Source organism: Agelaius tricolor, unplaced genomic scaffold, assembly GCF_023055355.1.
Source record: "Agelaius tricolor isolate 1412-34295 unplaced genomic scaffold, bAgeTri1.0.p SCAF_6, whole genome shotgun sequence".
Taxonomy (NCBI): Eukaryota; Metazoa; Chordata; class Aves; order Passeriformes; family Icteridae; genus Agelaius; species Agelaius tricolor.
This window is the reverse complement of record NW_027269266.1, coordinates 6,694,122-6,720,617: the sequence shown is the minus strand read 5'-3', so window position 1 is coordinate 6,720,617 and position 26,496 is coordinate 6,694,122. Positions and strand designations below refer to the sequence as shown.

General features: G+C 44.2%; 1 protein-coding gene across 7 annotated transcripts in view; it reads right to left on the bottom strand.

Annotated features, from left to right (window-relative positions):
* Positions 1 to 23,585: 23,585 nt before the first annotated feature.
* DNAJB6 (DnaJ heat shock protein family (Hsp40) member B6) overlaps positions 23,586 to 26,496 on the bottom strand; it is a 57,759-nt gene continuing 54,848 nt past the window's right edge. For all 7 annotated transcript variants that reach the window (XM_071428597.1, XM_071428604.1, XM_071428605.1 and 4 more), the window contains one exon: positions 23,586 to 25,231. In XM_071428597.1, coding sequence (XP_071284698.1) covers positions 25,149 to 25,231 — 83 coding nt within the window. In that variant the 3' untranslated portion in view covers positions 23,586 to 25,148. The remainder of the gene's footprint in view (positions 25,232 to 26,496) is intronic.

The following is a 26,496-nucleotide window of genomic DNA, read 5'->3' as shown; positions in this document are numbered from 1 at the left end:
TTGCCATGGGCTGGGCCACCTTCCACTCAGACCAGGGTGTTCAGAGGCCCATACAAGCCAGCCTCAAATACTTCCAGAGGTGGGGAATCCACAGCTTTCCTGGGCAAGTTGTGCCAGTGCCTCACCACCATCACAATAGAGAATTTCTTCCTATTATCTCTTTTTAACCTATTCTCTTAGTCTGAAGCTGTTCCCCCTTGTTCTATCACTTCATGTCCTTGTCAGAAGTCCCTCTCCAGCTCTCTTGTAGCCCCTTTGGGAACTGGAAGGTGCTCTGAGGACTCCCTGGTACCTTCTTTTCTCCAGACTGATCAACCCCAGCTGTCTCAGCCTGTCTCCACGGGAGAGGTGCTCCAACCCCTCTGATCATCTTCCTCACCCTCCTCTGCACTGGCTCCATCAGGTCCATGTGCTGACACAGTTCAACAGAGATGAGTCACAAGGGCAATGTTGAAACCTGAATTTCAAAGTTATCCAGCTCCGTATCTGCAAGGGTCACCAGTGGCTGCTTTTGTCCCTTGCCATCTCCAGCACAGTCTCAGGGAGTGGAGAGGCACATCTGTGCTCCAGGCCATGCTCACATCTTCCTTACTGAATTTAGGGCTGGGAAAAGAGATGGGAAAGAGCTCCCCTTTCCAGCACTGTGCAGAGGAGACAGGGACAGCAACACAATTATCTATGTTCACTTTTCTGCTGAGAACTCCCTTGTTCCAAAGTCTTCTGGGACTGTAGGAGGGATCAGCAACATTGCTGTCAAAAATGTATGATAGGGAAAGAATATTGGAGGCCTTCCACTGAAGTGGCTTCACTTTCCAAGCACTCACTAAGTTCAGGAACAGGTTGTCCAAACTGTTCTGCAGAGCAGAGGGGGTAGAAACCATCTCTGCAGCCATACAACTGAGTTGAAATTCCAGGGAAGGGTTCCCATGAAGGTGGCCAATCTCAAGACCCTCTATCAGTTATCAGTGTGGGAGGTGTAAGAGCCACAGATTTGAACAGAGTGAGGCCAGGCAGATGGGTGAGGCCACACAGAAACTGTGGATATGGGGGTAATCTTAAGAAACAAGACCCTTTAATAAATCCTGCCATGTTTCAGACCCCTGCTTTACAGGAGCTGTGTTTAAATTTAATAAGCTGCCCCCTCAAAGCATCCCTTTTCATAACACACTGCTCTGACACCACAGCTGGCACAGTCCAAACAGATTGACTCAGGGAGGGAAGAGGGAGAAGGGAGGAAAATAATGTGTTGTCCCCCACATGCTGTTTTCTGTCTTAATTTGCTACCTCTTGCAGTGTGGGTGAGAATTGGCATCCTGATACAGAAATCTCCTGTTAGTCCCCAGAATCAAAGAGAGCATTAAATAACAGAGCTCACCTCCATGGTTTTAAAAGTATATTACAAGAGTTTCTCTGTTTAAAATGTATTTCTACTACCAAGTCTAAATATTGATTTCAGGCTAGAAAATTTTGCATGTTAGGATAGAAAGAGAGAAATATGCTGCATTTTCCCTTTTTTGGACTATTACATTACCTTTTTTTGTTATTAAAATAGCAAAAAAGGAAGAATTTGTCAACTGTTAGCTGTTGTATATCTTGTCTTTTTCCATTTTAATCCTGTAAATTTTTGACAGGAACTGAAATAAGCTCTACAGGGATTTTTTTAAGAAGCAAAGTCTATTCAATAGTAATGTAAAATGCAAATTAAATATTTGTTCAGTGTTTAGTCATTCCTCAGAGACTAAAAGAAATTCTTCATCACGACCTCTATACTGACCTTCACATCAAATTAGAAAGTTATAGTGTTTATGTGGAACCATATGCACTGTCCCTGTTTTAAAGAAGAAATGAATATTTTACAGCGATTGCAATTTGTTTCAAGGATCATTTTCTGAGATCTCTGCTTGCTGAAGACTACAATTTACCTTTTTACAATTTCATTTAATGATCTGACATTTGAGACACTTCCTAATTAATTCTGTCGCTGCCTAAACCAGCTGTGATAAATATAACCTGTGCATACAGGATTACATTGTGGCTTTCAGAAAATACATCCAGTGAGAAAAGGTGAAGCTTCCATGATAGGACATTTGTGTCATCCACACTGGAAACAGTGAAACTCTGGAGTAGCCACTGCACTGAGGAGCTGGTGTGAAAGGCTGCACAAAGTCAGGATGAGAGCAAAGACTGCTTTGTACTTCCATGGTTTAAGTTGTTTATTAGCACACAGAACCAGCTGTTTCAGAGTTTGGCATTTGTTAGATGCCTCTTTATCAGTAGTTCTGGAATGGAGCTCAGATGTGGTCAGCCTGAGGCAATCCAGCAGGAACATGGGGTGTGTAATCCCCTTGGAAAACCAGAGGGAATGTCCTGAGCTGGCCAGAGCGTGGGCTGCAGCTCATGGCTGGGTCAGCTGAGGGATGCTGTGGTTAAAGAAGTCAAGCTACAAAAATGGCAAAAATGGTCTTTGCAAGCCAGCAATGGAGTCATTTTTAAAATGGCTTTGCAAGCAGCAGCTGTGCCAGCTGATGACACAATCTAGAGTGACCACTGGGCCACCAGGCTGAGCAGATTCTTTGTTCTGTGTACCTTTGTTCTGTGTACCAAGTCGTGGACCTCGCTTATCAATCAGAAAATAAAACAGCATTTTTAAATCTGACAAACACTCCTGGATACTGCCCAAAAATTATGCACAGCGTGTGCAAACTTCTTCTTTATATCTTTACTTCCAAGTAAATATTTCAAAGGTTTTTTCTCTTTTTGATCAGTGAATTAAAGCAGGGATGTGAAAGGGAAGTTTTTCATGCCACAAAAGTTGGGGTTTTTCCATTAAAGAGCAAAAATATCTAGAATAAGATTATAACAGATTTTGAACTGTTCATTATTTGTAATATAACAGATCCTGCTGTGGAGGAAATAGTAATTGCAACAACTGGAATAAGTCTAATACTTCCAAATTTCTGTTTCTATGGCGACTTCAATAAATATTCTTTTCAAGATAAATTTAGGTATTCAGGAACAAAAATGCTTCCTGCCTTCTGTTTCAGACAAAAATAGAATCATGTTTGCACAAAGACATATTTTAGATACATTTGGCATATTTTCACCAGATTGCCACTTTCTTGGTGACTATTATTTTTTTCTGGAAAAGTAGCAGATAGCCATAAATACTACTTCGTTTAGATTAGAGAAACTGTGATTGCAATAGCAGGAGTAGACCTGGTGTGGAAAAGGGAAAATCTGCAGCTTCCAGGGACCCAGAATGAGATAATTTCACTTTTGCTGTGGCCATCACTCACAAAACCCTCAGCAGCAGGAGGAGCAGCCTGGCCATCAGAGATTATTTGGCTGCCTAAATGTGTCTGGTGGCAACAGACTCGAGCTGTGGCTGTTCCCCACTCAGTCTTGGGTTCTTTTCTTGGGCCAGCACAGCCCTGCACAGGGCTTTGCCAGAACAGGAATTCCAACATTATTTCCCCATTGTTAAAGTTGTGAGCTTTAACTCTGGTCCAAAGTGACACAAACATTTTTCCTTTCTTTCTTCTCCTCCTTTGCCTATAGAACCAATAACTTCATGTCCTGTTAGTTCTTTGATTTTAAACCAGAAGTAATCTGCAACCGGAAAAATAATAACCGTGTTTGGAGTGTTCCATCCGAGGGGAGCAGGAGAGACGGGGCTGGAAGTGCTGGAGCAGGTTGCAGCTGGGTTTGGTTTTATAGTGGAGGTTTCCCTCCAGTGGCTTCTCCAAAAAGTGCAGCGTTGAAGAAGCAGCTGGGGTTTTATGCTGAAATAAGGCTGACTGAAATAAGGTGCTCTCACATCTCCTAAAGCTCACCCCATGCCCTGTTACCCTAGGAAAAAGCCAATGAATGAGGCAAACTGATGTCTACATTCAGGGGTCCTAGGGGAGCTCACAATATCCAACTAACAGGAAATTTAGGCCTTTCTGTTGAATGAAGAAGTTATTACCCTCCTTAATTTATCCTAATGATGTACTTTGGTTTTCTCTGATAACAAACTCCTGAATGCTGTTCATACCCCAAGGAGCTTATAATCAAAAATCAAAAATATACAGGAAATAAAAGAAATCATTAACAACTACATTTATTCTGTATAATAAAATATTTGAATAATGTACTATGTCAAAGATAGAGGGCCTTTTTCTTAAGCCTTATAGCAAAGTATAATTAAAGTAAGAGCTCTGAAGGCAGATGATGATGCCATGTTGTGGCTGTTTGCAAGATGTCTCTCCCAAGCCCTAGGGCCTATGGAAGAAAGTATACAGGTTGTTGTTGGAAAAGTGAACCAGGAATGATGGCACCCTGGCAGGGAGAAGGAAGCTGAGACAGGCAGTGGAAGCTGAAGCAGAAGGGTGGGAGCTGGCCAGGCTGTGCCCAGAGAGCCAAGGCAAGAGGCTGATGTTCAGTGTCTGAAAAAGAGGTGTCAGTGTGGAAGAAGAAAGGTGAGAGGCAATCCAAGCTGGAGAATCACTGGAATTTTGTAGGCCATGGGTAGAAGCAGGGTAGGATTGAATTTCTCCAGGGTAACAGAAAGAAAGCTGCAAGGATCTAAGTGTGAAAATGGGGTGCCTGGAGGAGAGGTTTACCTGTGGGCAGTGCTGGAAAGGATTGGCTGAGAGAGAAGTCAGAAATGAAGAAGCACTGAGATTTCAGTAATCACAGCTCAGCCAAATCCCAGCTCATACAATGGCTGGGCTGGGAGCCTGAGTGACAGGCAGAACAGCCTTATCACCTGCCATGATTAGGAAAGGATGTGGAAAGGAGGAAACACTGGGAGGAAAGATTAAAAACTCAACAAAAAGCAACTGACCAATCACAAAGATGTGCCAGGGTTTTAGTCTGGACAGCAAAGGTAGGATCCAAATCCTGCTTAGGACACAGAATCGGAGGGATCTTCCAGGGTGGCTGAGTGTAGGGCCCTGTTACATTCCCTGTCAGGGTGAGCTCTGGAGCCCAGAGGGGGCATCATGTGGCCAAAGGCAGGTCAGAACTTCGGGATGATCTCCAATATTCCTGTGGGTCAATGGATTTTCCTGACCAGAGCTCCACTGTCTGCTCCAGGTGCTTAGGCCGTAGCTCCAAGGACACAGCTACCTATGGGTGCATTCCACCCTAGGAGCCCAGTAATCCAGATGTTGTCAGCACTGGGAGGACACTGGAATCAAAACCAGTGACACCCCAGAGAGGATTGGAAAGAAAGCAAATGGAGGTAAAACAGGAGAATCAGTAAGGGACAAAACTTAGTTCTAAAATTTTATGTAGCCTGAGTGAGAAGGTTTTGAGTCCTAGGTGTTTTTTGAAAGGCAGCATTTGTTTGTTTGCTTGCTTTTTTATCTATTTATTAGATTTAAAACAGGCACTTTAATCTAGAGACAATGTTTTCACATCACAGCATGACCCATCACTGGCCAAGTGAGAGAAATTTTGACCACAGTTTAGCAAAGCACACTGCATGCAGCTTAAAGACTGGTCCCTCTGAAAGCCAGGAAACAATTCACACATTTGAATGCATCTAAAGACTTGTTTTTAATCATAATCACAGAAAATTACTCATTTAAATACTACCAGGGATTATAAGTCTCTTCCCTACGCTCACTGACTTTTACAGCACTTGATTTTTTATCATTTAACATTAAAATATAAGTGTTACGGTTTTTATTTTTGGATGTGCTTTTACTTTGCTCTAGAGCTGCTTAATTCTCTGCCATATCTGGAATGACATTTGCCATGGATGTCAGCCAGTAAGTTTGTGAAAGTTTTTCTGGTTCCCTGGAAACCTTCCCTAACATCCCACCCTGCCCAGAGTTTAGACAATGACACATCTCAGTGTTACATACTTCCCATGCCTCAGTTCTGAAGGGATTTTTCCCCTTTGCCTATGAAGAAGAGCTGACATAGCCTAGATAGGCTTTTGAGACATTCCTGGAATAGTCAAGATGCTCAGTGTTTAAGAGAAATATTTATTTTACAGTTCACAGCCAAGGGCAGCTGGCCTGGCTCAGAACCCATTGACTCCATGGGGAATTGGCTCTGGCTGAAAGAAGCTGCTCCCTGCCTGCCAACAGATACATGGCCAACCAAAAGTGTAAACTTGAGAACTGGAGGATTTGTGCTACCACTTAATAAAAAAATATGACTTTATACAGATTACACAAAGAGAACAGTGCTTGGGCTGCAATTTTAGGAGGATTGACTTTCCCCAAGACTTAGACAGTTTAAAGAGCCCTGAAATGCAGATCTGAGCCCCAGTCTAGTGCACCCTGGAAGAAGAGACACATATCAGTAGCATCAAGTACCAGACTCCAGCCTGAGAGACCCAAGCAAGGGATAAGCAGCCTCTGTGTCAACATTTCCAGAGGACGAGCACTCAAAACGAAAGGAATTAAAATCAGAATACAAGTTGGTGTACTTCAAAGAAAAAAACCAACCCAAAATATAATAACTGATCTATAATAATATTCCACAGGTTTTCTCCACATACTCAAGTCTTCCTGCACTTCCTCTGACTGTCAGAGAGATTTCCAATAGATTTCCCAATTCCCAGCAAATCTGCCTATTCCCAGCAGATTTCCCAATTTCTAAGCTTTTTGCTCTGTCTCCTGGTTGCAAAGCATCTGTTTCTTCCAAAATAAGGACTTATTCCTGCTGGTGCTATCCCTTTTACACATGAAATAACCTGGGTAGAACAATAACAACCAGATGTGATATATGATGTATCATAATCTGTAACACCAACATCTCTCTCCAGCCCAGGAGGGTTATTTCATTCATCAGGTGTAACGAGTGTTCAAGCAGTTTATGACACATACTGCTTCACACAATTTAAATGCAGCTATGTCATTTTATCAGATAAATCTTCCTAAGCAAGAATCTGTGCTATCACACACACACACACACAAAAATGGTATCTATGCTACTCCAAAGGCTCAAGTTTTGCCAAATTAATTCAATTGGGATTTAGGTTAATAGTTTTAAATACAATTATTCAACACTAAGAGTGAGTTTAGGGTTTTCTAATATTAGTTCTGCTCCTGTGCTGGGTCAGTAGGAAGGTTCTCAGGCTGTGCAGAGAGTAAGTAGTTCCCATGGGACCCCTGGCAGACAGACTTTGGGGGTGCCCTGCTAACATCATGATTTTATTCCAAGTCTGTGAAATCTGTAAACTGTATTCAGTAATAAAACCTGCACAGATTAGAAGTAAAGAGAAGAGACAACATGACACTTAACACTATTGTGGTTTCCAGGCAGGGGTCAAGGTCAAAGAGCATTTTCATAGTGAAACCAGCAGCCATCGTTTCCATGTGCCCGTTTCTTGTCCCCAGCCATACATGATGCTGGAAGTGCCACATATACATCACCAGCAGACTGGTGAGAGTTTCTGGCAACACTACAAAAGTAGGCTATAATGAGCAAATGACAGCTGGGAACTGGCAAATTTCTGGTTTTCTTCTAAGATTTTAAAATATGAATGGGTTTTCCATGGAGGGAGGGAGTTACCAGTAAAATGTTTCCCTTAATAATCAAAATTATTAATCTGAAATAATTCAAGGATGACAGTAGTGGTCTGCAAAATCCCAGTTAGAAGAATTTTCAAAACAGGAAAACTAGGAGGAGTAGGGATTAGAATCACTTTACTAACAACATGGAACAATATAGATATGTTTATTTTGTAGGTTATCATTAGTGCCAGTTATAATAAAATGCCTAGAGCTAAACATGTAAACTTGTAAGGATATGGAATCCATTGTAATCACATATTGAGCAATGAGCAATGGATTCTTTGATACAATTTGACTCAATACAGCCCTATCTAGACCAATAGCATCCTTGAAAATTATTTGATAACATAATATTCATATCCTGAGGCAATCATTTGTAGAAGTCTTGAGGTTAAAAAGAAGTGATGTAAATTCAAACTGGATTGATAGCTTCAGAATAAATTCCCATTTCAACTTGGATGAGTTACTTAGATTTATAAGCAGAACTTGAGCACTCCAATGCCTAAAAAGCACTGTTGCAAGTCAAACACCTTAAGGAATGGCATCAAGATAAGGTAAACTGACAAAGTGTTATAGGGGAAGGGGCTAAAAACACCACTTCCATATGAAGCTCTCCTGTGGAGAGGACTCTGCTGATGCCAGATGTTAAGGTCAAGCTTTCCCACAGGATTTTATGAAATCCTGGAACTGCTGTTTGAGACATGCCCAGTTACTCTTCTCCCTACAGCTGCAGAGCCTTGTGGGCAGCAGATAATGCTGCAGAAGCCTTCAGGCAGCTGAGGGAGGTGAACTTGCAGCTACTCCACCCCAGCAGGAGGTTTCATCCCCTGAGCATAAATCCAGACCACCTTCAGGCACGTGGCCTTTTCAGGGCTGGCTCTGAAGGTGAGAATGGGCACGGAGCACCTTGGTGGTGACCCCCAGCAGGAGCTCAGGTTGCTGCACAGACTTGGTGGCTGTGTGTCCCTGCATGCAGAACTCACAGGGGTGTTAAAGGAAATCTCCAAGGAGAACCTGGTGAGGCCCCAGGCTTTGGACACTGTCAGATTTAGCCAAGGAGGGTTGGTGGCTGAAGGCTAGGCAGGTAGACTTTGAGCTTTGGCTTTAGAATTACTTTTTTATCTCTTTCTTGCCCTGCCCGTAGGAAGGAGATAACAGGTTTTTCTCCAGCTGTTGATAAAGTGGCAAAGAAAATTAAAAAAAAAAAAAAAGGAAAAAAGAAAGAGAAAGAGAGACAGTTATATAAAGCTAGACAGACAGAGACACATTACCTCAACAGCACCAGAATCTGGGCTGAAAAAGAGAGAGAAAATTGTGTTTGTCCTGGAATTAATAACTTTCAGAAGAGCAAGTTGAAAGCCCAGTAGACTACAAATTAAAACCCTATCTGTTCTCTCTTTGGGGGAAAACTGATTAGAGGACTGAATCACAGAGGGACAGTGAAGGACCAGTCACTGAACACGCAGGTCTGAAGATGGGCAGGTGAAGATGCTCAGTAACACAGCCCTGGCACAGTTCACTGTTCAATAACAGCAGAAGCCATACAACAAGAAAGACAAGGGATGCACCAATTTCTGTGTGTCCCTGGAAGGTGCCACCAGCCCAACCTGAGAAGCTGCAGAAATGAAGAATAGAAGGCTGGAGCTGGGCTGAGCCTAGAGGAGATGGTCCCTGGAAGCACCTTGTGAAGAAGGAGAGGACCAGAGCAAGGAGGGGACTTGTGCCAGAGCAAGCAGGACTGCAGAGCAGTAATGTAACCAATGCCCTCTGTTCCAGATTGCAAGGCAAGATGTATTCTATTACCATCTGTATGGCAGTTGTCTTTTATCAAATGGGCAGTTTGCCTTATCTCTCTCTCTGAGTGATCACAATCACTCCTCCCTCCAGGGGGACATCTGCTGATAACAGCCATTGAATGTCACTGCATGGCTGATAAGAACTACAGCATCCCATTGGGAGATGTGAGCCCAGAGGGAGGAGCCAAGCATTCCTACCTGGATATAATCTGGAGATTCTGGAACACCAGCACGGCTTCTGCACTGGATTCCCCAGAGGAACAACAGCTGCCTCTTCCACTGGATCTTTGGAGGAAGACTGCACCCTTTTCTGCAGAACCACACCTGACACTGCAGGAGGGCTGCAGCCACAATTCCAATTGGGCTGCTACCAATACCCTGACTCACAGGGTGTCAGGTTGGGTTCTGACTCTGTCAGTGTTGTTCTAGTGTACTGCATTTTTTATTTTATCCTTTTACCTTTTTTTCCCTATTAAAGAACTGTTATTTCTTGCTCCCATATTTTTACCTGAGAGCCCCTTAATTTGAATTCATAGCAATTCAGAGGGTGGGGAGGGTTTACATTCCCCATTTCAGGGGAGGCTCCTGCCTTCCTTAGCAGACTCCTGTCTTTCCAAACTGAGACACCCTTCCCTCAGTGCTTGGACTCAAGGACACACATGAGCACAGGCACAGTCTTGAACTTGAGGGCTTAGTGAAAAAGTGCTGAGTTTCAATAAGGAATAATTTCTTCACACTGCAGTGATAATTTGCCCAATTTCTGCTGCTGTAAAAGCAGTGATGGTGTCTGTGGGACAGGGAGGTGCCTGGGGTTGAGCGTTTGGCTCTGCACAGAGCTCGGGGCACATTCTCCTGGCATAGCTGTGCCAGAGGGGTCTGCTCAGGCCATGCCTGGTGTTTGTGGAAGCCTGAGCAGATTCAAATAGCTGAGCACTGATGTGGCTGGGATCAGGAGCCCAGGTCAGAGAGGATTAGGAGGAAGGATTTGTGGCTGCCTCCAGCTCTCCTGCAGAAGCAGCATCCAGGAGCCTTTGTCACAAACTGTGTCCTGTCCTTCTCGCAGCCAGGCCAGCTCACTCTTGTGTTCAGCAGCGTGGGACATGGGTCCTCAGAGATTTACCCAAAGGTGTTAAATGTTTCACACTGCCTTTGGTTACTGTGCAAAGCACTTTTAAAATGGTTAAAGTGGACCTGGAAGGAGGACACAGGCACTGGTCCTGCTGGAAGGACATCACTTTAGGGGTAATATTGTGTATTTTTTTTCTTCCAGTCTTTGTCACAGCTGAAAATGATAAAAAAATCCAAACCCAAACTCCACCACTTTCTGTTTAAGTTGCTGTAAAAATCCAGTCCCTGGGTGCTTTGATAGGAGATAGCCTAATCCTCTTCTTGCTTGAGTAGTCTCTCCAATTTCTGCTGTAGAGCTGACAAGTCCCTTTGGGGTTTATGGTGAGGGATTTTTTTTTAGTCCGTTTTTTTTTCCTGCTTTTGCTCTACTGATTTTACCTCAAGGGAAATCACTGAGGTTTTGGGGTTTTTTTACAAGCAATAGCTTCTTATTTATTTAGCTAAGACATCTAATTCCATTAAAGATAGCTGCTTTAAGGGTCTTTTTAAACATTCCTCCTTTTGCTCTGGATTCTTGAGATTTTGCAGCATCTTTTTACCACACTAGATGGCTTGGATAGTTAGAGTTCCATTACATTTGTCTAATAAGCAGGAAAATGTATTTAAACCCTTCAGAGAGGAGAGTCCCAGGCTCTGTTCCACCCCAGTGGAACTCATCCAGTGTCCCACCTTAGGGGCAGAGCTGAGGGAGAGCCAGAAGACAACTGGGTACTTTGCCTCTGCACTAACCCTCGCCCCCAAAATGCTTCTGCCTACAAAAGGGCAGGTCACAAACACAGAAGATAAACAGCTGAAGGAGGTTAATAACTTAATTGGTAATTTAGTTATTAATTGGTAATGGATGTGCTGAAATTTTCCTATAAATCAAGGTGGTGTCTTCCTATGGCACTGCTCTGTGTCACAGCCCAGAGTGGTCGACATCATGGCACAGGGACAGCTGGACAAAGAGCTACAGGCTGAATCATGCCAAAGGGCAGGAATGTGCTGCTCCTCCAAATACCATTTCAGCTGCTCAGTTTTGTTTTCTCTTGACAAACAAGGGATAAATTAATTACATTCTATTGCAGATAGCTGGGGATGGGAGTGAAATAGAGCCCCTTATCTCAGGGAAAGCCCTCGGATGTGACTGTGGCTGTACAAATACTTGCACTGCAAATACAATTACTCAGAATGAGAGGGGGTGCCAGGAGAGCCACAGGCAGAGGGTGGAGCAGGACATTCAGCAGACCTCACCCATCTCCCTCTCTGGTGTGTCTAGATTTCAGGGACAGGGAGAAATGTGCTGTCTCAGTGTTGGCTCTAAGGAGAAATACCCTACAGGGTTTAATTTCATCTTTGTAAGCTGAAACAAGGCTATTTATTGTGTATTATTCCACATTGTTTCCCTGTCTGTTTGCCTTGTGAAGCAGCATTTTTGGTTTCCTGGACTGAAAGATTAATGAGCTAAATGCACTGAATGAAGTGCAAGAAATTTACAGGAGGAACAGAGAGGCTGACTGGAAACCACTCTAAGATTGGCTCAAGAAATCAGACACAGAGTCAGGAACTGCATGAAAATCCTCTGAGTCCCAGTCCCTTAGCCCTGAATCCCACCTTGTAAAGGACAGGGTTCTGTTTGTAATGAGGCCATGCATCACACATCAAGCCACTTTCTGCCTCAGCTTGATTTTCATATCTATAAGGGCAAATTCCTCCAGAAAAAAAAAAAAAATGTTTTTCCAGAATAATATGTTCAGCAACCCCAAATGCTCAGGAATTACAGAAAACCAGAAAGACTCAAAAGAAAGACACTGTTTTATAACAAAGCTGATAAATGAGGCTAATATGCTGGGAAATTCAGCCATATCAAAAAGGAGGTTGAGGTAGTAGCTTACAAAGCAGAAAGCACTTGGCTGATGCCAAAAAGCTGTTTCACTATCAGTTTCCTTTTGACAAGAGTCAGGAGCAAGCAACCTCTTCCCAGGGGGAAGGCAGACCTCTGCTTTATTTATGAAGTCAGGAACCTGACTGGAGTACTTTAAGCTTTGTGGAGCAAAGCTCCTTACAGGCTCATAAATGGTGTCAGGATTTGGGGGTTACTGTGGGTGTTCACTCATCATCATCACAGCAAAGTGCTCCATGTTTGGGGCCATACAAATCAGCTGGTGAAGGCTGCTTCAGGGTAAAGGGCCTTGATGGGATTTCTTCCCCATTGCACTTGGAAGGATGCATCAAGATTTAATTCACTGAATATCAGCATATATTAGTGCAAATAGCACAGCAGCTGGCAGGACTAAATTAAGGAATGGTTAGCTCCATTCAGAAAAGCATTGTGCACTCCACAAGGTTTAATTTAAATAGGAAGACCTTTTGGGGATCTTTTATGAGGATACATCCTGATAATGTCATCAAATTATGACTGAATTCTGAGGTTGCAACATGGTATTTCTGTTACTTGGCTTCTCTGTTTTCTGATCAAAATAAAATATCCCTTAAGAGTGAGATTCAGGATAATGATGCACATAACAACACTTTATGTTACATGCATGAAGCCTTAAATAATTCCAGAATCTGTGTTGGTATAATTAATGTTTAACACCTCTTTAAGTTCACATGTCATTATTCCAGTAAAAGTCTTTATCACTAGAAATGCAGTGCTAAAACACACAGTGCTGAGTCCTGCACCAGGTGAGCACACAGCTACACACACAAATACATCCCCTCCAAAAAGGGGCAGCAAAGTGGGGAAAGCTGCACCTGCAGGAAATGCATCCACGTGACAGAAATCCCAGACAGAAGGCAAGGGTCTGATATAAAAAGCATGGTATTTATTTTAAATTAATCTTCAAAGTGTAAGAATACAGCTGTGTCCTGGGGCTCTAATTTCAGATAAGGAAACAAAACTGTGCACTCCCTTTGACAGCTCTCTATCTCTTATCCAGCTCTTGCAAGTGGAAGAAATAAAATACACCAAAATCCCCTTAACAACAGTGTAATTATGTTTATCAAAGTCTGTGTAATTATAGCTACCCTGGAAGCTGTATTTATGCCATTTCCCCCACTAAAACCCATTCCTTGTAGCTAACTGAGGACAAACCCTGCATTTAGTCCTGGCCAGAGATGCTCCTACCTGTGCAAAGACCCTGCAGCCAGACAGGGAGCTGTGTAGAAGAAGCTGCTGTCTGAGGCACTGAGTAAACTGGAGCACCTTCTGTATGGGATGATGTTTAAAAGAGATAAGTATTCCAGTTGTGGGTGGGTGTTTCTCTGTGAAATACACTCTGGGCTTGCCATGAGATCATAACTTAAATGCAGGCATTATTAAGTGAAATTATATGGTCCCACATAATGTAGCAGATCAGATTTTCATAATATTCTCCTCTTGACCATAAAACCATAAACAAAGACAACAAAACAAAGGAGTTCCACTGAGGAATCCCAGATCAGGCTTAGATCCCTGCAGTGCTCGGCACTGCCTGAACATAAACTCAGAGGCCTGAAAAATAAAGGCTCTGCCCAAAGATATTCAGAAAACTGCTGATTCCATTGCTTTAAGATTGATAAAGGCAATTCCAGTTTGCTTCAGCTTCCTAGCTGCTAGGACAGTATCCATCTTCTTGGCCTAATAAAAGTAGGTGAAACATCCCAAAAGATGTTTAAGGTCCATATACATGTGGATGTATATGCTTGAATATTTATTTCTGTGAAGAAAGAAACAACTTTAAGGTATTCACTTCAGCTTGAGCAGAAATTGGCCCCAAGCAGAGCAAGCAGGCTGGCAGGAAGGAACAGTAAAACCAATCCAAAATACAACCTGACCTGACAGAAAATTGGCTTTTTAAAATTAATGGTCCAACTCTTCCTGTCTGATGTACCTGCTTCCTCCAGGACCATTCATCTTTGTCAAAATACCTTAATGAAAATATCTTAACTGCTTTTCTGAGCAGCTCAGTTCTGTATAGAGAAATAATTTGGTCCCTGTGTCATTGGTCCTTTGTGCAGCAGTAATTGGTGTATGTTCAGTGTTCAGTCTCTCCTGTACAAATCTGTAGGTGAACCTCTTTGGATGTGGAGCTTTTTTTACCAGTAATTTTGCAAAAAAAAATTTTTTTGCAGGTAAAAACTGGTAAAAAATTTTGCCCCTTATGCATTGTAGGACAGAAGTTGTTGACTGATTTGTTGATTCCTATAAGGTGAAAATGCCCACCCTACAGGGAGGGCTTCTGTAAGAAGCTTCTCCTGGGTCCAGCAGAGCCAGTGCCCCATGGTTCCAGGATGGACATGCCACTGGCCAAGGCTGGAATTCCAGTTAGGAATCATAGTGATGCCTCTGGGATAGCATATTCTAGAAGAGAAAAAAGAGAAAAAAGATGTAATTGTGGCCAGAGAAGAGTGGGATGAGAAGATGTGAGAACAACTCTGCAGACACCAAGGTCACTGGAAAAGGAGGGGCAGGAGGTGCTCCAGGCACCACAGCTGAGGTTCCTGTGCAGCCCTGCTGAGGCCATGGTGAGCACAGCCCCTGCAGCCCATGGGGATTTAGCCCTGGTGAGGCCATGGTGAGCACAGCCCCTGCAGCCCATGGGGATTTAGCCCTGCTGAGGCCATGGTGAGCACAGCCCCTGCAGCCCATGGGGATTTAGCCCTGGTGGGCCATGGTGAGCACAGCCCCTGCAGCCCATGGGGATTCAGGGAGTGCAGGGGTCCAGGAGGAGACCCATGCCTGGAAAGAAGGCTGTGAACCCATGGAAAGCCCCTGCTGGAGCAGGCTCCTGGCAGGACTTGTGCCCTTGTGGGGGACCCACACTGGTGCAGGCTGTGCCTGAAGGACTGACCCCATGGAAGAGTGACCCCAGAGCTGGAGCAGTTGGTGGAAAACTCTCTCCCTTGGGAGAGACCCCACACTGGAGCAGGGAAGGACCTCTCTCCCTGAGCAGCAGCAGAATCCATGTGGATGAAGGGACTGTAACCCCATTCCCCAACTCCTGAGAGCTGGCAGGGGGAAGAGAGAGCCCAGGAAGGAGGAGGGGAGGAGGGGAGGGCATTAAGGGAGGGAGGAGGCCAGGTGTTTTTAAGATTCATTTTACTTCTCATTATCCTGCTCTGATTCTGATGGGTAAATTCAATTAACATCCTCAAGTCAAGCCTGTTCTGCCTGGCTGTTAATCTGTGTGTCATCTCTCCCTGTCCTTATCTCAACTCATGAACCCTTCCTTGTATTTTCTCTCTCCTGTCCAGTGGAGAGATGGGACAGAGTGGCTTTGGTGCATGCCTGGCATCCAGCCAGGGTCAACCCACCACACCATGGCTATTTTTAATTTTTAAAAAAATCCAAAGTGATGCAGGGGGTTTCTTAGTTCATTTTCCATAGGAAAGGTAAAAAAAGTGTTCCAAAATAGGAGAGACCTTTATTTATTTGTCCTTCAAGAAGCACAAGACATTTTCAGCATTGTCATTAGCAAGGAGAGGGCCCACTTCTGTTCTGGCTGGGGGAGAGCTGGCCCAGGACAGACAAGGCCAAGCAGCTGGCAGCAGAGATTGCTGAAAAGGAGCAAGAATGAAACAAAAAACAGAAACAGCCTCATGGATCTCCGCAGACTTTTCTGGGTAATGTCTTGCACAGCTCTTAGGGGAAGAGGTTCTCCCTCCCTGCAGTTACATTGGTCCATTTTTGTTATCAGTACTGTGGGATTTTATTAATAAATCCTCAGTGCTGAGCATCATCTCTACCATGAGTGAAGGGAAGTGACAGCAGGTCCCAGGTCAGCTTTCCCCTTTCCCCTCCTCCTTCCACCATTTCCAGCATCCACAACATGCTGGTCCTTCCCTGCCAGCCTGCTTAACTCCACACCTACACAACTGCTCCCTGCATAGGCACCAAACCCTTAAAATGATAACAGATGTTTTCCTTATCATATTTTTAAACATCTTTTAATGAAAGCTGAGGTTAAAAAAATATATATATAACTGCTCTGCAGCACTAGACAAACAGCCTTCATGCTCCAAAGGTAAAAGCCTTATTTCAGGAAAGCAAGCACACTGATGGCAAAACACAGACCACTATCAATTGCTGCTCCCATAAATCACATTTATTTTCCAAATAATAGGAAGATTCATTGTTTTCTGCCAAGAAGTGTCACCTGGTAATAGGAGCCAGTCAAAGCAACAGTAATTTTCATGCCATAAAAACAGTATCAAGACCATTCACTGAGTAGGATGAATGCTATTGACTGGGGGGAAAAAAACCCTATAAAAACAGGAGACAAAAGCAAAGAAATTAAGTAATGATGTATCGGGTGTGTAATGAAGGGTCTGTTAACATTTCCATTATTCAGCTTCCCTCCCTGGATGCCTCCTCTGAAGCATTTATGACCCCACTAGGAAACCTTCTCCTCAAAGCAGGGCTGTAAGGGGTTAATGGTGTGAGACCAGCACTTAGAGAAGAGCAGTTCAAACCATTGTACAAAAATGAAGGGGAAGGTCCTGCCCTGGCCTCTGTTTATTGACACAGCAAAAGCCCCAGAGCGTTTCACTGAATTGACTTTTTCTGCTGCAAAAAGACACAGGGCTGAAGGGAGGGGACTGCAGAGGAGCTGTGGTCAGGACAAGGCACAGGGCTGTGGGAGAGAAGACACCTATGCTTACCCCAAATCTGTCCCCTGTATGGGGGGCTGGAAACTACAGGGCCCCTCCACTGAGTCCACTAGCAGTCAAAACAAATAGCACAACAAGAAAAGCTGAGCATATGCATCAGTGTGTGTTCCTTATTCTAGACATTTACCTAAACTTGTACCAAAAATTCCTTTTCCACTATGACCAGATACTTCCAGACTGCCTGGCTGAGAGGCTGTTTGCTTGTGCAGCCTTGGCAAATCCGTGGCAAATCCATGCTTAGCTGGAAGCAAAGCACTTGGCAGAAGGTCTCGCCAGACCAGAGGTGGAGAGGGACCAAGACCCATTGGTTTGCACCACTTCCATCATCCACATCCCACAGACATGATTTCATACTCAGACTTCTGCAATGTCCTGAAGGAATGTCCTTTGTCCTTGTGAATGAGCACCAAGCACACAGCCAGCAGGGACAGAAATGCAAAACCTACCTTGGGCATTTCTGCCTGTGTGCAGGTGTCTGTCCCTTCTGGACTAAACAGAGAACAACAGGGGCCTGTTCTGTGACCTCCTGGCTTTCCAAATGATACCTCCATAGTCTCACTTCTCTGCAGCAACAGGTGATGGCAGCATCACCCCCTTCTAGTCAGTGCCAGCAGAAGGTAGTCCTAAAATAAAGGCTATCTCAGAATCTTTCCCCTCTGCCAAGAGACACAGGCTCATCCTGATGATTGGAGTTTCTGAGCACATATAACCCTTTCTAGCAAGATGACTTTTCTGGGTAGGAAATTGATTCTGAGGCAGCTCATTGTTAGCAACTGAAAAAACCACATTGTTAAATGACAGACCAAAACCTATCTGCTAAACTAACCTAGGAAAAACTTACTAATTCCTGCATGAACCAGTGGTTGTTTCATAATTGGGCTGGTGGAAACACCTATAGCTCTCTGCCTTTCTCAGCTGACACATCACAATAAAACATGATATGAGGTGACTCATTACCATCGTGTTCTATCACATCCATCTCATAATGCAACATCAGACTTGCATTACATGAGCTGAATAATATTTTCCTAAGAAATCATGATAGAAAAATCTGTGGTTCCAAGGGAAGTAATTCTACTGATTAAAGAAAATGCCACCACCAAACCTGAATCCTGCTGAGAAAAATGGGGGCTCAGGTGCACCCAAACACCTTCTCCCTGTACATCCCAGCAGGGCTGTCTGCTGGAGCAGAGGCACAGCAGGCAGGGGTCACCCATCACCTGAGTCTGTGTCAGCACTCAGGGCAAAAACATATTGAGCAAAATCGCATTTACAGTGGAGCTGGATCTGACCCAGAACTGCAGAGCCAGACACACTCTGGGCTTTGACAGGTCCTGACACAACCTTTTGGGGGCTCAGCTCAATGAGCTGGTGTTGCCTTTGCACTTTAGCTATCATTGTTTGCTGTCCTGTGCCCTCCCATCTCTCTGGATGTTCCTATCCCTGACGTTTCCTCATGACTATTTCCCCAGACTTTTAAGATTTCCCAGATGACGTGGATGACCCAAAAACCCAGTAAGTGAACGCTTGCATGCAGCTGTCCCTGCACAAAATATGCTGATGGGAACAGGGAAACTCACAGCCCAGATTGCTTCAGATGGGAAATACCTTCTGCATATGGAACAAGAAGGGGTTGGCAGTGCAAAAGCCGTTGCATTGCCACGGGCAGCGCTGCAGAAATCGGGGACACGTGGAGGGGCACCGCCCAGGGCTCCCGGCTCTGCCTGCAGGGATGTGTCACTCCAGGAGCACGGTGCCTTCCCAAGGTTACTGGAGCCATCTCCCTGGCTGGCAGGGATCCCTCAGCCAGTGCCAGCTTTCTGTGGGAGCAGGCAGCCTGGCAGTGGCCACAGACCCCAGCCCGGGCGCTGCCGGCTGGGCAGAGGCACAGACACTGAATGCTTGGAGGAGCAATGAGTGGAGGCAGGAGCTGAGCCTGAGCCAGGAGCAGCACGTCCCAAATGCTGCCAAGGAATGTCCCATGACGTGATTCCAGCTGAGGGGGAGGGAAGGTGTGTGGGACCAGGCTCTGGAGATACCATCACTGCCATGAGCTCATGCGTTCGCACCCAGAGCCCGTGAGAGCCTGGTGAGACTGAGGGCAGCAGAGCCTGGCCCCAGCTCTGCCCTTCCTGCATCCCAGGCTGTGCATGGCCCACTTCTCTTCCTGTCAGTGGAGTATTAGCAAGCTGATAGCATGCTACTCGTGCTTGTCCAGATGGTCAGCACAATTTATGGAGCTGAGCCACTGTTGAACCAGCTTTCCCCATTCTGAGAGGGTGACCAAAGGTAGGAAAGGCTTTCTGCAAGGAATGGCTCAATGTGCTGAACCTCTTGAGCCATAAAAGAGTTAACCAAAGGCTGGCATGAGTGTAAAATCACGAGTGCCATGGAAAAGGTGAGTGAGGACAGGTGGTGGGCAGTGTCTCTTCCCATGCTGGGATGGAGGAGGGGAGGAAGCCAAAGGAAGATGTAGGAGACAGTTTTAAAACACAGCACCTATCTCATTACCCAGTGGAGTCACATGAGGAATGCCTTGTCACAGGACAATGAGTATTGAGCAGCTTTCTAGGTAAAAAAGTCAATGGGAAAAAAAATACTGGGTAACAAAAAAGCCATTTCTGGATCCAGGAGCCTCTGACCCCCAAAGTGCCACGGCTGGGAAAACACTTTGGTGAGGTATAACACGCTTAGCCTGTTCGTGTGCTTTCCCCTAGGCAGCCACCATTAGTCACTATCAAAGACAGGACAGTGGGCCAGGCAGCTGACAGATCCTTTTCATGGGTACAAAGGGTGACTCACAGCCCAGGGAAGGCTCCAGTGCGGGCACCTCCTCCCCTGGCGTCCCGCAGCTGAATGAAACCCGTGCTGTCATGGCAGGTTGGAGCTTGTGTCTGCTGCCAGGATCAAGCCAACCACCTGTGCTGAATGTCCCTTCCAGGTAGTGTGGGAACTGTTTCTTAGTGCTTCAAAACCTCTCCTCAGTGCTCCTTCCCCTCCTTGGCTCTGAGCGTGCAGTCTCTTACAGAGCCTGCAAACCATCTCCTGGTCTGACCTAGCAATATGCAGTAGCACTGCTCATCTAAACATATTAAACTGTCCAAAAATGCCACACATCTGAACTGAAAAAATCAGGCAGAAACACATATTTTATAGGTTTAACCCCATTACATTTGAGGGGTGTTTGTGCATAAAAGCTTCGGTGTGATCCATGATTTTGCCATCTCAGTTTCCATCTCAAAAGCCTGGAAGTACGTTTTGGTTTTTAAGTTAAAGGAAATTTTTCCAGCTGCAACCTCTAACATTAAAATAATGTAAAAAAAAAAATCACCTGCCACAGAAGACTTCATTAAATTTCAACCAGTGGCAGCCTAAAGAACAAGCAAATTGCTCAGCATTGACCAAAGGATGAGCACTTCCCAAACAAGGGATGGAAAAAATGACATCTACTGTTTCAGTAGAAAGGTGCATGTGTGTGCCAATGGAAACAGACACTGAAGAGATGCAATCAGATATCCAGCCAGCTCACTGAGGTCCCATTCCCTCCTTGAAGACATCCTAGAAAATCCATGATTGCTTCCAGGCGGATATTGAGGCATTTCCCTGAAATCAAAGCATTCAGACTCATTATCAGCACAAGTGCTTTAAGCTCCCTCTCACACTCACTTCTTGCTTTTTGGGCTGGTTTTGCAGTGACAACATGAGGCCTTCAGGAAGAGGCAGGAGGATCCTGCCCATCTCAAGTCTGGGATACTTGAGACTGCAGTTCAAGATATGCCAAATGACATGGTCAGTCTCTTCTTGTCATGATGAGAGCAGAACCTACCCATGCTTGGAAATGTCATCTCACGTCAGCTCAGCCACTTTGTAAGTGCCTCACCCACTGTCAGGAGTTAACAGCTGCTGGCTGAGAGGGCACCAACAAGGTACATAACAAATCTGACTCTTCCTAACACCCACCTAATCCTTTTTGGCTACAAGAGCTTGTGAAGAGACAAAGTGTGCTGACACAGGGCAGGTCAATCAATCATAGCTCCAAGTAGGAACATTTACTGAGATCTGTATGTGGCTCTAAATGCCTTCTTGATTCTCATCAATAGGGAGGAAAGCTCCCTTGCCTAGAGTTTTTAGTGCAACAGGTAGCAATGAGAAAAATTTTTAAAAGAGTGATAAAAAGTCTCTGAAGACCAGCTCTCCCCTTGGAAAGAAGAGAATTAAATATAGCTAATCAAGGGCAAATATGCCACCACCAGCCTCCCATCAATGTGTGAGTTACAGAGCAGCAAGGTGTTCTGTGGGCAAGGAAATGTGAGAGAGCCCCAAAACGTGAGCTCAATTTGGACATAAAAGAGAACTGCACAAGATAACCAGGATCTGAAGTGCAGGAAGGACTAACCTGTGCATCCAGGGAATCCTGTGCAACCAGCACACAAAACAAAAGGAAATTAATTAGAATTCTTCACAGGTAGAATAAAACAATGACATTTGATATAGTAACAAGCTAATCCCACCACTTGATAGGCACCAGTTTGGTGGCACATGGTGGGGAACATTCCTGAAGAACAAGTGGGTACAGGTCACACATTTCAAATGTGGTTGGGAAAACAGGCAGCTTAATGCTTACCTGATGATTACTGCACATTTTCTAGATATTTGACTCATCACCTTTTCAGTTTGTTATTTCAAGAAACACATACAAAGGCTCATGAGATAGTTTGAAATTTGGGGAAAAGGGAAGTCTCTGTAAAGGCAGCCAAGCTGACAGAAGGAAACAGAGCTTTGTGTTACCTCTAGGAGCAGGATGTACAGGTCTGCAAGCTGCTCATGAAGGTGGCACCAGCACGGAGTAGCTGAAAACTTGAAAAATACTTTTTTATCATTCTGACACCTACACACTCTGAGATCATTTATTTCAGGTCAAAGTCTTGCCAAATCTTGGTTCGAAGAGTAGACAGTGCACATCTCTGAAAGGTGTGGAAAAACAACTGAATTTAAACCATTTCACAGTGGCAGCTTCCAAGTGAGGAGCAGGAACATTTATCTGTCAGCCTTGTGTTTGTTTGCAATTGTGTCCCCTCTATTGCAAAACTGGGGTTTTTCCAGTATTACCTTTTTAAGGGACACCTTTCAGTGTATCCTTCCTGTTACTCAACTGTTATCTACCCTAGTAAATGTATTTTCTTATGGATATATTTCAGGTCTTGGAGCCCAGGTATCTGCTCCATAAAGAATCATTTTTCAATACATTTTATACATCACACCAGGCCCCTTATTTAAACTAGCTCTGTTTCTGTTCTCAGCTCTTCCACAGAAGTACTGTGGGATGGGCAGGAATCATTTCCCAACTTTCAGAATACATTTATTCACAGCCATTCTTGGGCCAGCATCATCTGTTATCAGTTGTAGTGTCTCACACCCACCTGCATTTTTTCCTACCCTGACACATATTTAAGTGCCCACATCATCAGGCAGCCTTCACCTGTGGCAGATGGATGCACTGGGACACAGAACCATGTGCCTGCTCCTACAGACACAGCACAGCTCCAGGCTGTCCTGGAAGCAGCACAGCCACATGAACACAGTGCTACAGCTCCCCTTCAGCTAAAATACAGAAATAATTGGGCTGAGAAAGAAGGAATAAGGCTCAATGGCCATGGGCTCACATCCCTTAATTTCCAGGCAAGCTCAGACAGATTCTGGGTAGTTATGGGAGAGATGACGCCCGTGGTTCATCCTCTGGGGACTCTGTTTCCCAGGAGTTTCTCCCAGGGGTGTAGGAGGCCACCTGTGAGCAGGGCAGCACCCTTCCAGTGGGGTGAGGATGCCTTTGTTGAGACAGGCTTTCCCTCACTAATTCAGAGCCTGCCTGCAGGTCTCCTAATTAATGCTCTGCCTGCCTCCATCGAGCCTAACACAGGGATTGAGTCAAGGAAATATTTATGCACCAAACCCCTGTCTGCTCTAACTCTTCAAGGCACATTCCTGATCTGGAGCCACTCTGTCCCATTACGTGAGGCTGCTCCCAGCACAGGGACAGCCCTGGGGAGACCAGCCCTGTGCTGGCGTCACCTCTCCCTTCCTCCACCTCTGCTGCTTTTCCAAAGCATTCACCATGTCCCCAGCAAATAATGAGCAGCAACAGCTTTAAACTAACATTTGTATGGGGGGCATTTCTCCTAGAATATGGAAAGCAATCTAACCAGGATGCAGTTCAATGTTGTGCATTATCCAGGATGAATATTCCTTGCATGGCAAATGTGCAAGCTCTGCTTGAAGTATACTTTCCTCATAGTGATGTTTCCAGCCAGAATGAACCCTCATTTTCCAGTATCAGCCATTTGACACAGGGACTGTATTGACTTGCTCATGGTTTTAACAAAAGGAATTACCTGGAATGCTTGTGGGTGTAGTGTGAATGAGGACTGTCCCCCTACGCTTACAGCCTGAACTTTAATGGGAGTGAACCAGACAACTGATGCCAGTCTACAGTACAGTGCAAGAGGACAAAGTATAAAGGCAGATTTTCTTTATTTTTAAATATTAGTAACACTGCACAAAAAAAAAAAAAAAAAAAAAAAAAGTGGTACTTAAGTGACAGAAAACCGGTACTCAGTCCTTATTTAATTTTAACCATAATTTACAGACCCTAAGAGAGTTCACAAATGGTTATTGTGTGTTATATGGTGCCTGCAGAGGGTTACATTGGGTAATTGAAGCTAAACCATTCAGATTCCAGAGACACCAGAATTTGTTATATCAGACCATGCTAGAATGCAGACTTTGGCTTTTCTGTTTAGCTCCTCTCTTACACCATCATTATGTGCATTCCTGCATCTTTGAAACGTTAGGATGAGTGAGTTTCTCCAGGAACTGTGGACTTTCAATATTGCCAGGTTTAAGGCTGTTACATCAACAACACATTGGCAAGAGGAAGACAAAAGAAACAAAACAAAACCATAAGCTTCTAACTCCTACCTGGAGGTTAAAAAAGGAGACAACACACTGACAAGAAACATGCAGGTAAATGCTTAAGGCAACAACAGAGGGGCTCAGTACACACTAAAAGGTTAAGAGAAGCAATGTGTCATGCACATGAGACGAGTATGGGAAGCAAGGAAGTCATCTTGCCAGGAAATATGTATTTCTTTTAAATCTAAGACATCTTTTCAAGCTAAAAAAGAAAAAAATACTCCTGCCATAAAACCGATGCAAAATGCTTTCATACATAAAGGTATAAGCTCTTTGCAGAAACAAGTTGATAAAATCTAAAACGGATGCTGAGAAAATGTTTGTTATCTAAAACCTACTCAGGAGAAACAAAGAGCAGTGTTTAAGTAGCACTTGGATCGTTTGTCTCTAGGTTCTGAAAATAAACTTTTAAAATAAGGAATGATTTCACTAAATGATTCATCAGGAGTCAACAAAGCCTAAAGAAATCAGTAGGAGTGCTTACAGGAGACCATCATTACACTACATTTCTTAAAATCAGAAGATATAACTTCAAGATGCAATTTAATATGAGGGAACATTTTAAAAGGGACAGAACTGTCCAGCCTAGGGGGGGGGGAAAAAAAACCCAAAAACCCAACCATAAAAGTTACTTATTAATCTTACATAAATTACCCTATAAGAGCTCATGTCTCAGTCCCACTCCCAACAACATGAGTGAACAGGACTCTTCTTTCAACAGGCCTGATTTGATGCCAGTGACCAAACAAGCAGGCATTTGCCTTTTATATCCTACAAGACAAATAACAAACACTAGACTAGAGTTGCCTTAGTCCCAGGGAAGGAAGAGGTAAGAAATTCTGTAACTCTTTCCAATCTTCCAACATAACACAGTCTAACCACGACCTGCCTCGTCTGAATTCCCCAACCTGAACGGGCAAGAAAGCCACTCTGTGAAACTAAAAGGAATAACATAGTGCAATTTTAGTACAGTTTTAAACATGAGTCACTTCCTTGGTAGCAGTGTGAACAATCAAAAAAATATACACAAAAAAGAGGTGTGCTCGAAGGTACATGAAGTTGTTGTCATTATTTTAAAGGTATTGGCATAGCAGACAAGTCCATTTTAGTAACTCGCTTTGGTTGACTTCTTCTTCTTCAGTTCCTCTCTCTGCTTCTGCTTCCTCCTCTTGCTGCCTTCTTTGTATCCTGAGGAAACATGGCTTGTAAAACACTTTTCACAGCATTCACAGACTTTTCTCTCTAGCAAAAGCACATGTTCTCTGAATGGTTTAAAGACTATTAAAGAAAAGGTCTGGCTTCCTAATGTGTTGTTTGGTTGTTTTTTTTAATTGCCATTACCACTATATCCCCCATTCTACTATATCCCTTACATAGGATAGAAAGAAAATACTACCAATCTTTGAAGTTTTAAAAGATCTGGAGAACTTTCAAAATACTTCAAAGCCATTCAGGAAAAGCTTCAAAATTAGAGCACATGCAAAACCAGAATAATTTTCAAAAAGGAAGCAATAAATAAGACTTATGCAGCAGGAGCAATTTAAGTACTGGCATTTCCTGCTCACGGTAGTCAGAGTTACCACCATATTTGCATTTCCATTTTAAGACTACAGAATGCCAAGAATCCTGAGTAAATAAGAAGGTGCTCAGTGTTTACCAATATATATTTTATATGCTGGTCATCAGCCTGCTCATGCTTAACTATGCACCACAGGTTATATTTGACTGCAGCCCCAATGGTGCATGAAAGCATTGAGTTCAAGCAACAATTATTTGCTACAGGTTCAATAGGCACAAGCTTCCAGCCATGTGATCATCATTCCAATGGTTTATTACCCCCACAGAGATGTGTGTAAAACAGGTCTTGCTCAGCATCACATCTTTTCCTCCAAACTTGCAGTAAAATCCAACTTGCTGGCAGACTTGCACGGGCAGTGAACTGTGTGAGCCACCACATCTACCCAGGTGCACTCATAAATCTAAACTGAGAGCCAGCAAACATTTCCCTCAGACAATCACTCTGTGATGTTTTGAGGCAGCTGGAGGGATCTTTCAGCTCAGTGGTGCTCTGTCACTGGAAATCAGCACAGTCCAGTGACCAGGGCAGGCACAGAGCAGAGCAGCCCCTGCAATCCAGCTGAGAGGCAGGACTGGGAGTCAGAGGAATGGCTCTGTGGAAAGGCACAGCTCTGCCTGTATGGAAATCTCTTTTTTTCCCCTCTGTCCTGTCAGTAGGCAGGCAGAGATGGCCCCAAGGGAGCAGTTTCACCAGTGCACCTGGTTTTTCATCAATTTATCAACAGCAAAATTAAGATGAGAAAAGGAAGTGGTGGGAGGCTGGGGAGTACAAAGCCACGCTGTGGCTGCAGTTCGCTCCTCACCAAGAGCTCCTCCCAAGCACAGTTAGAGATGTGCCCACAGCAGAGCTGAAGTTCTTCAGCTGAAGTTTAAGT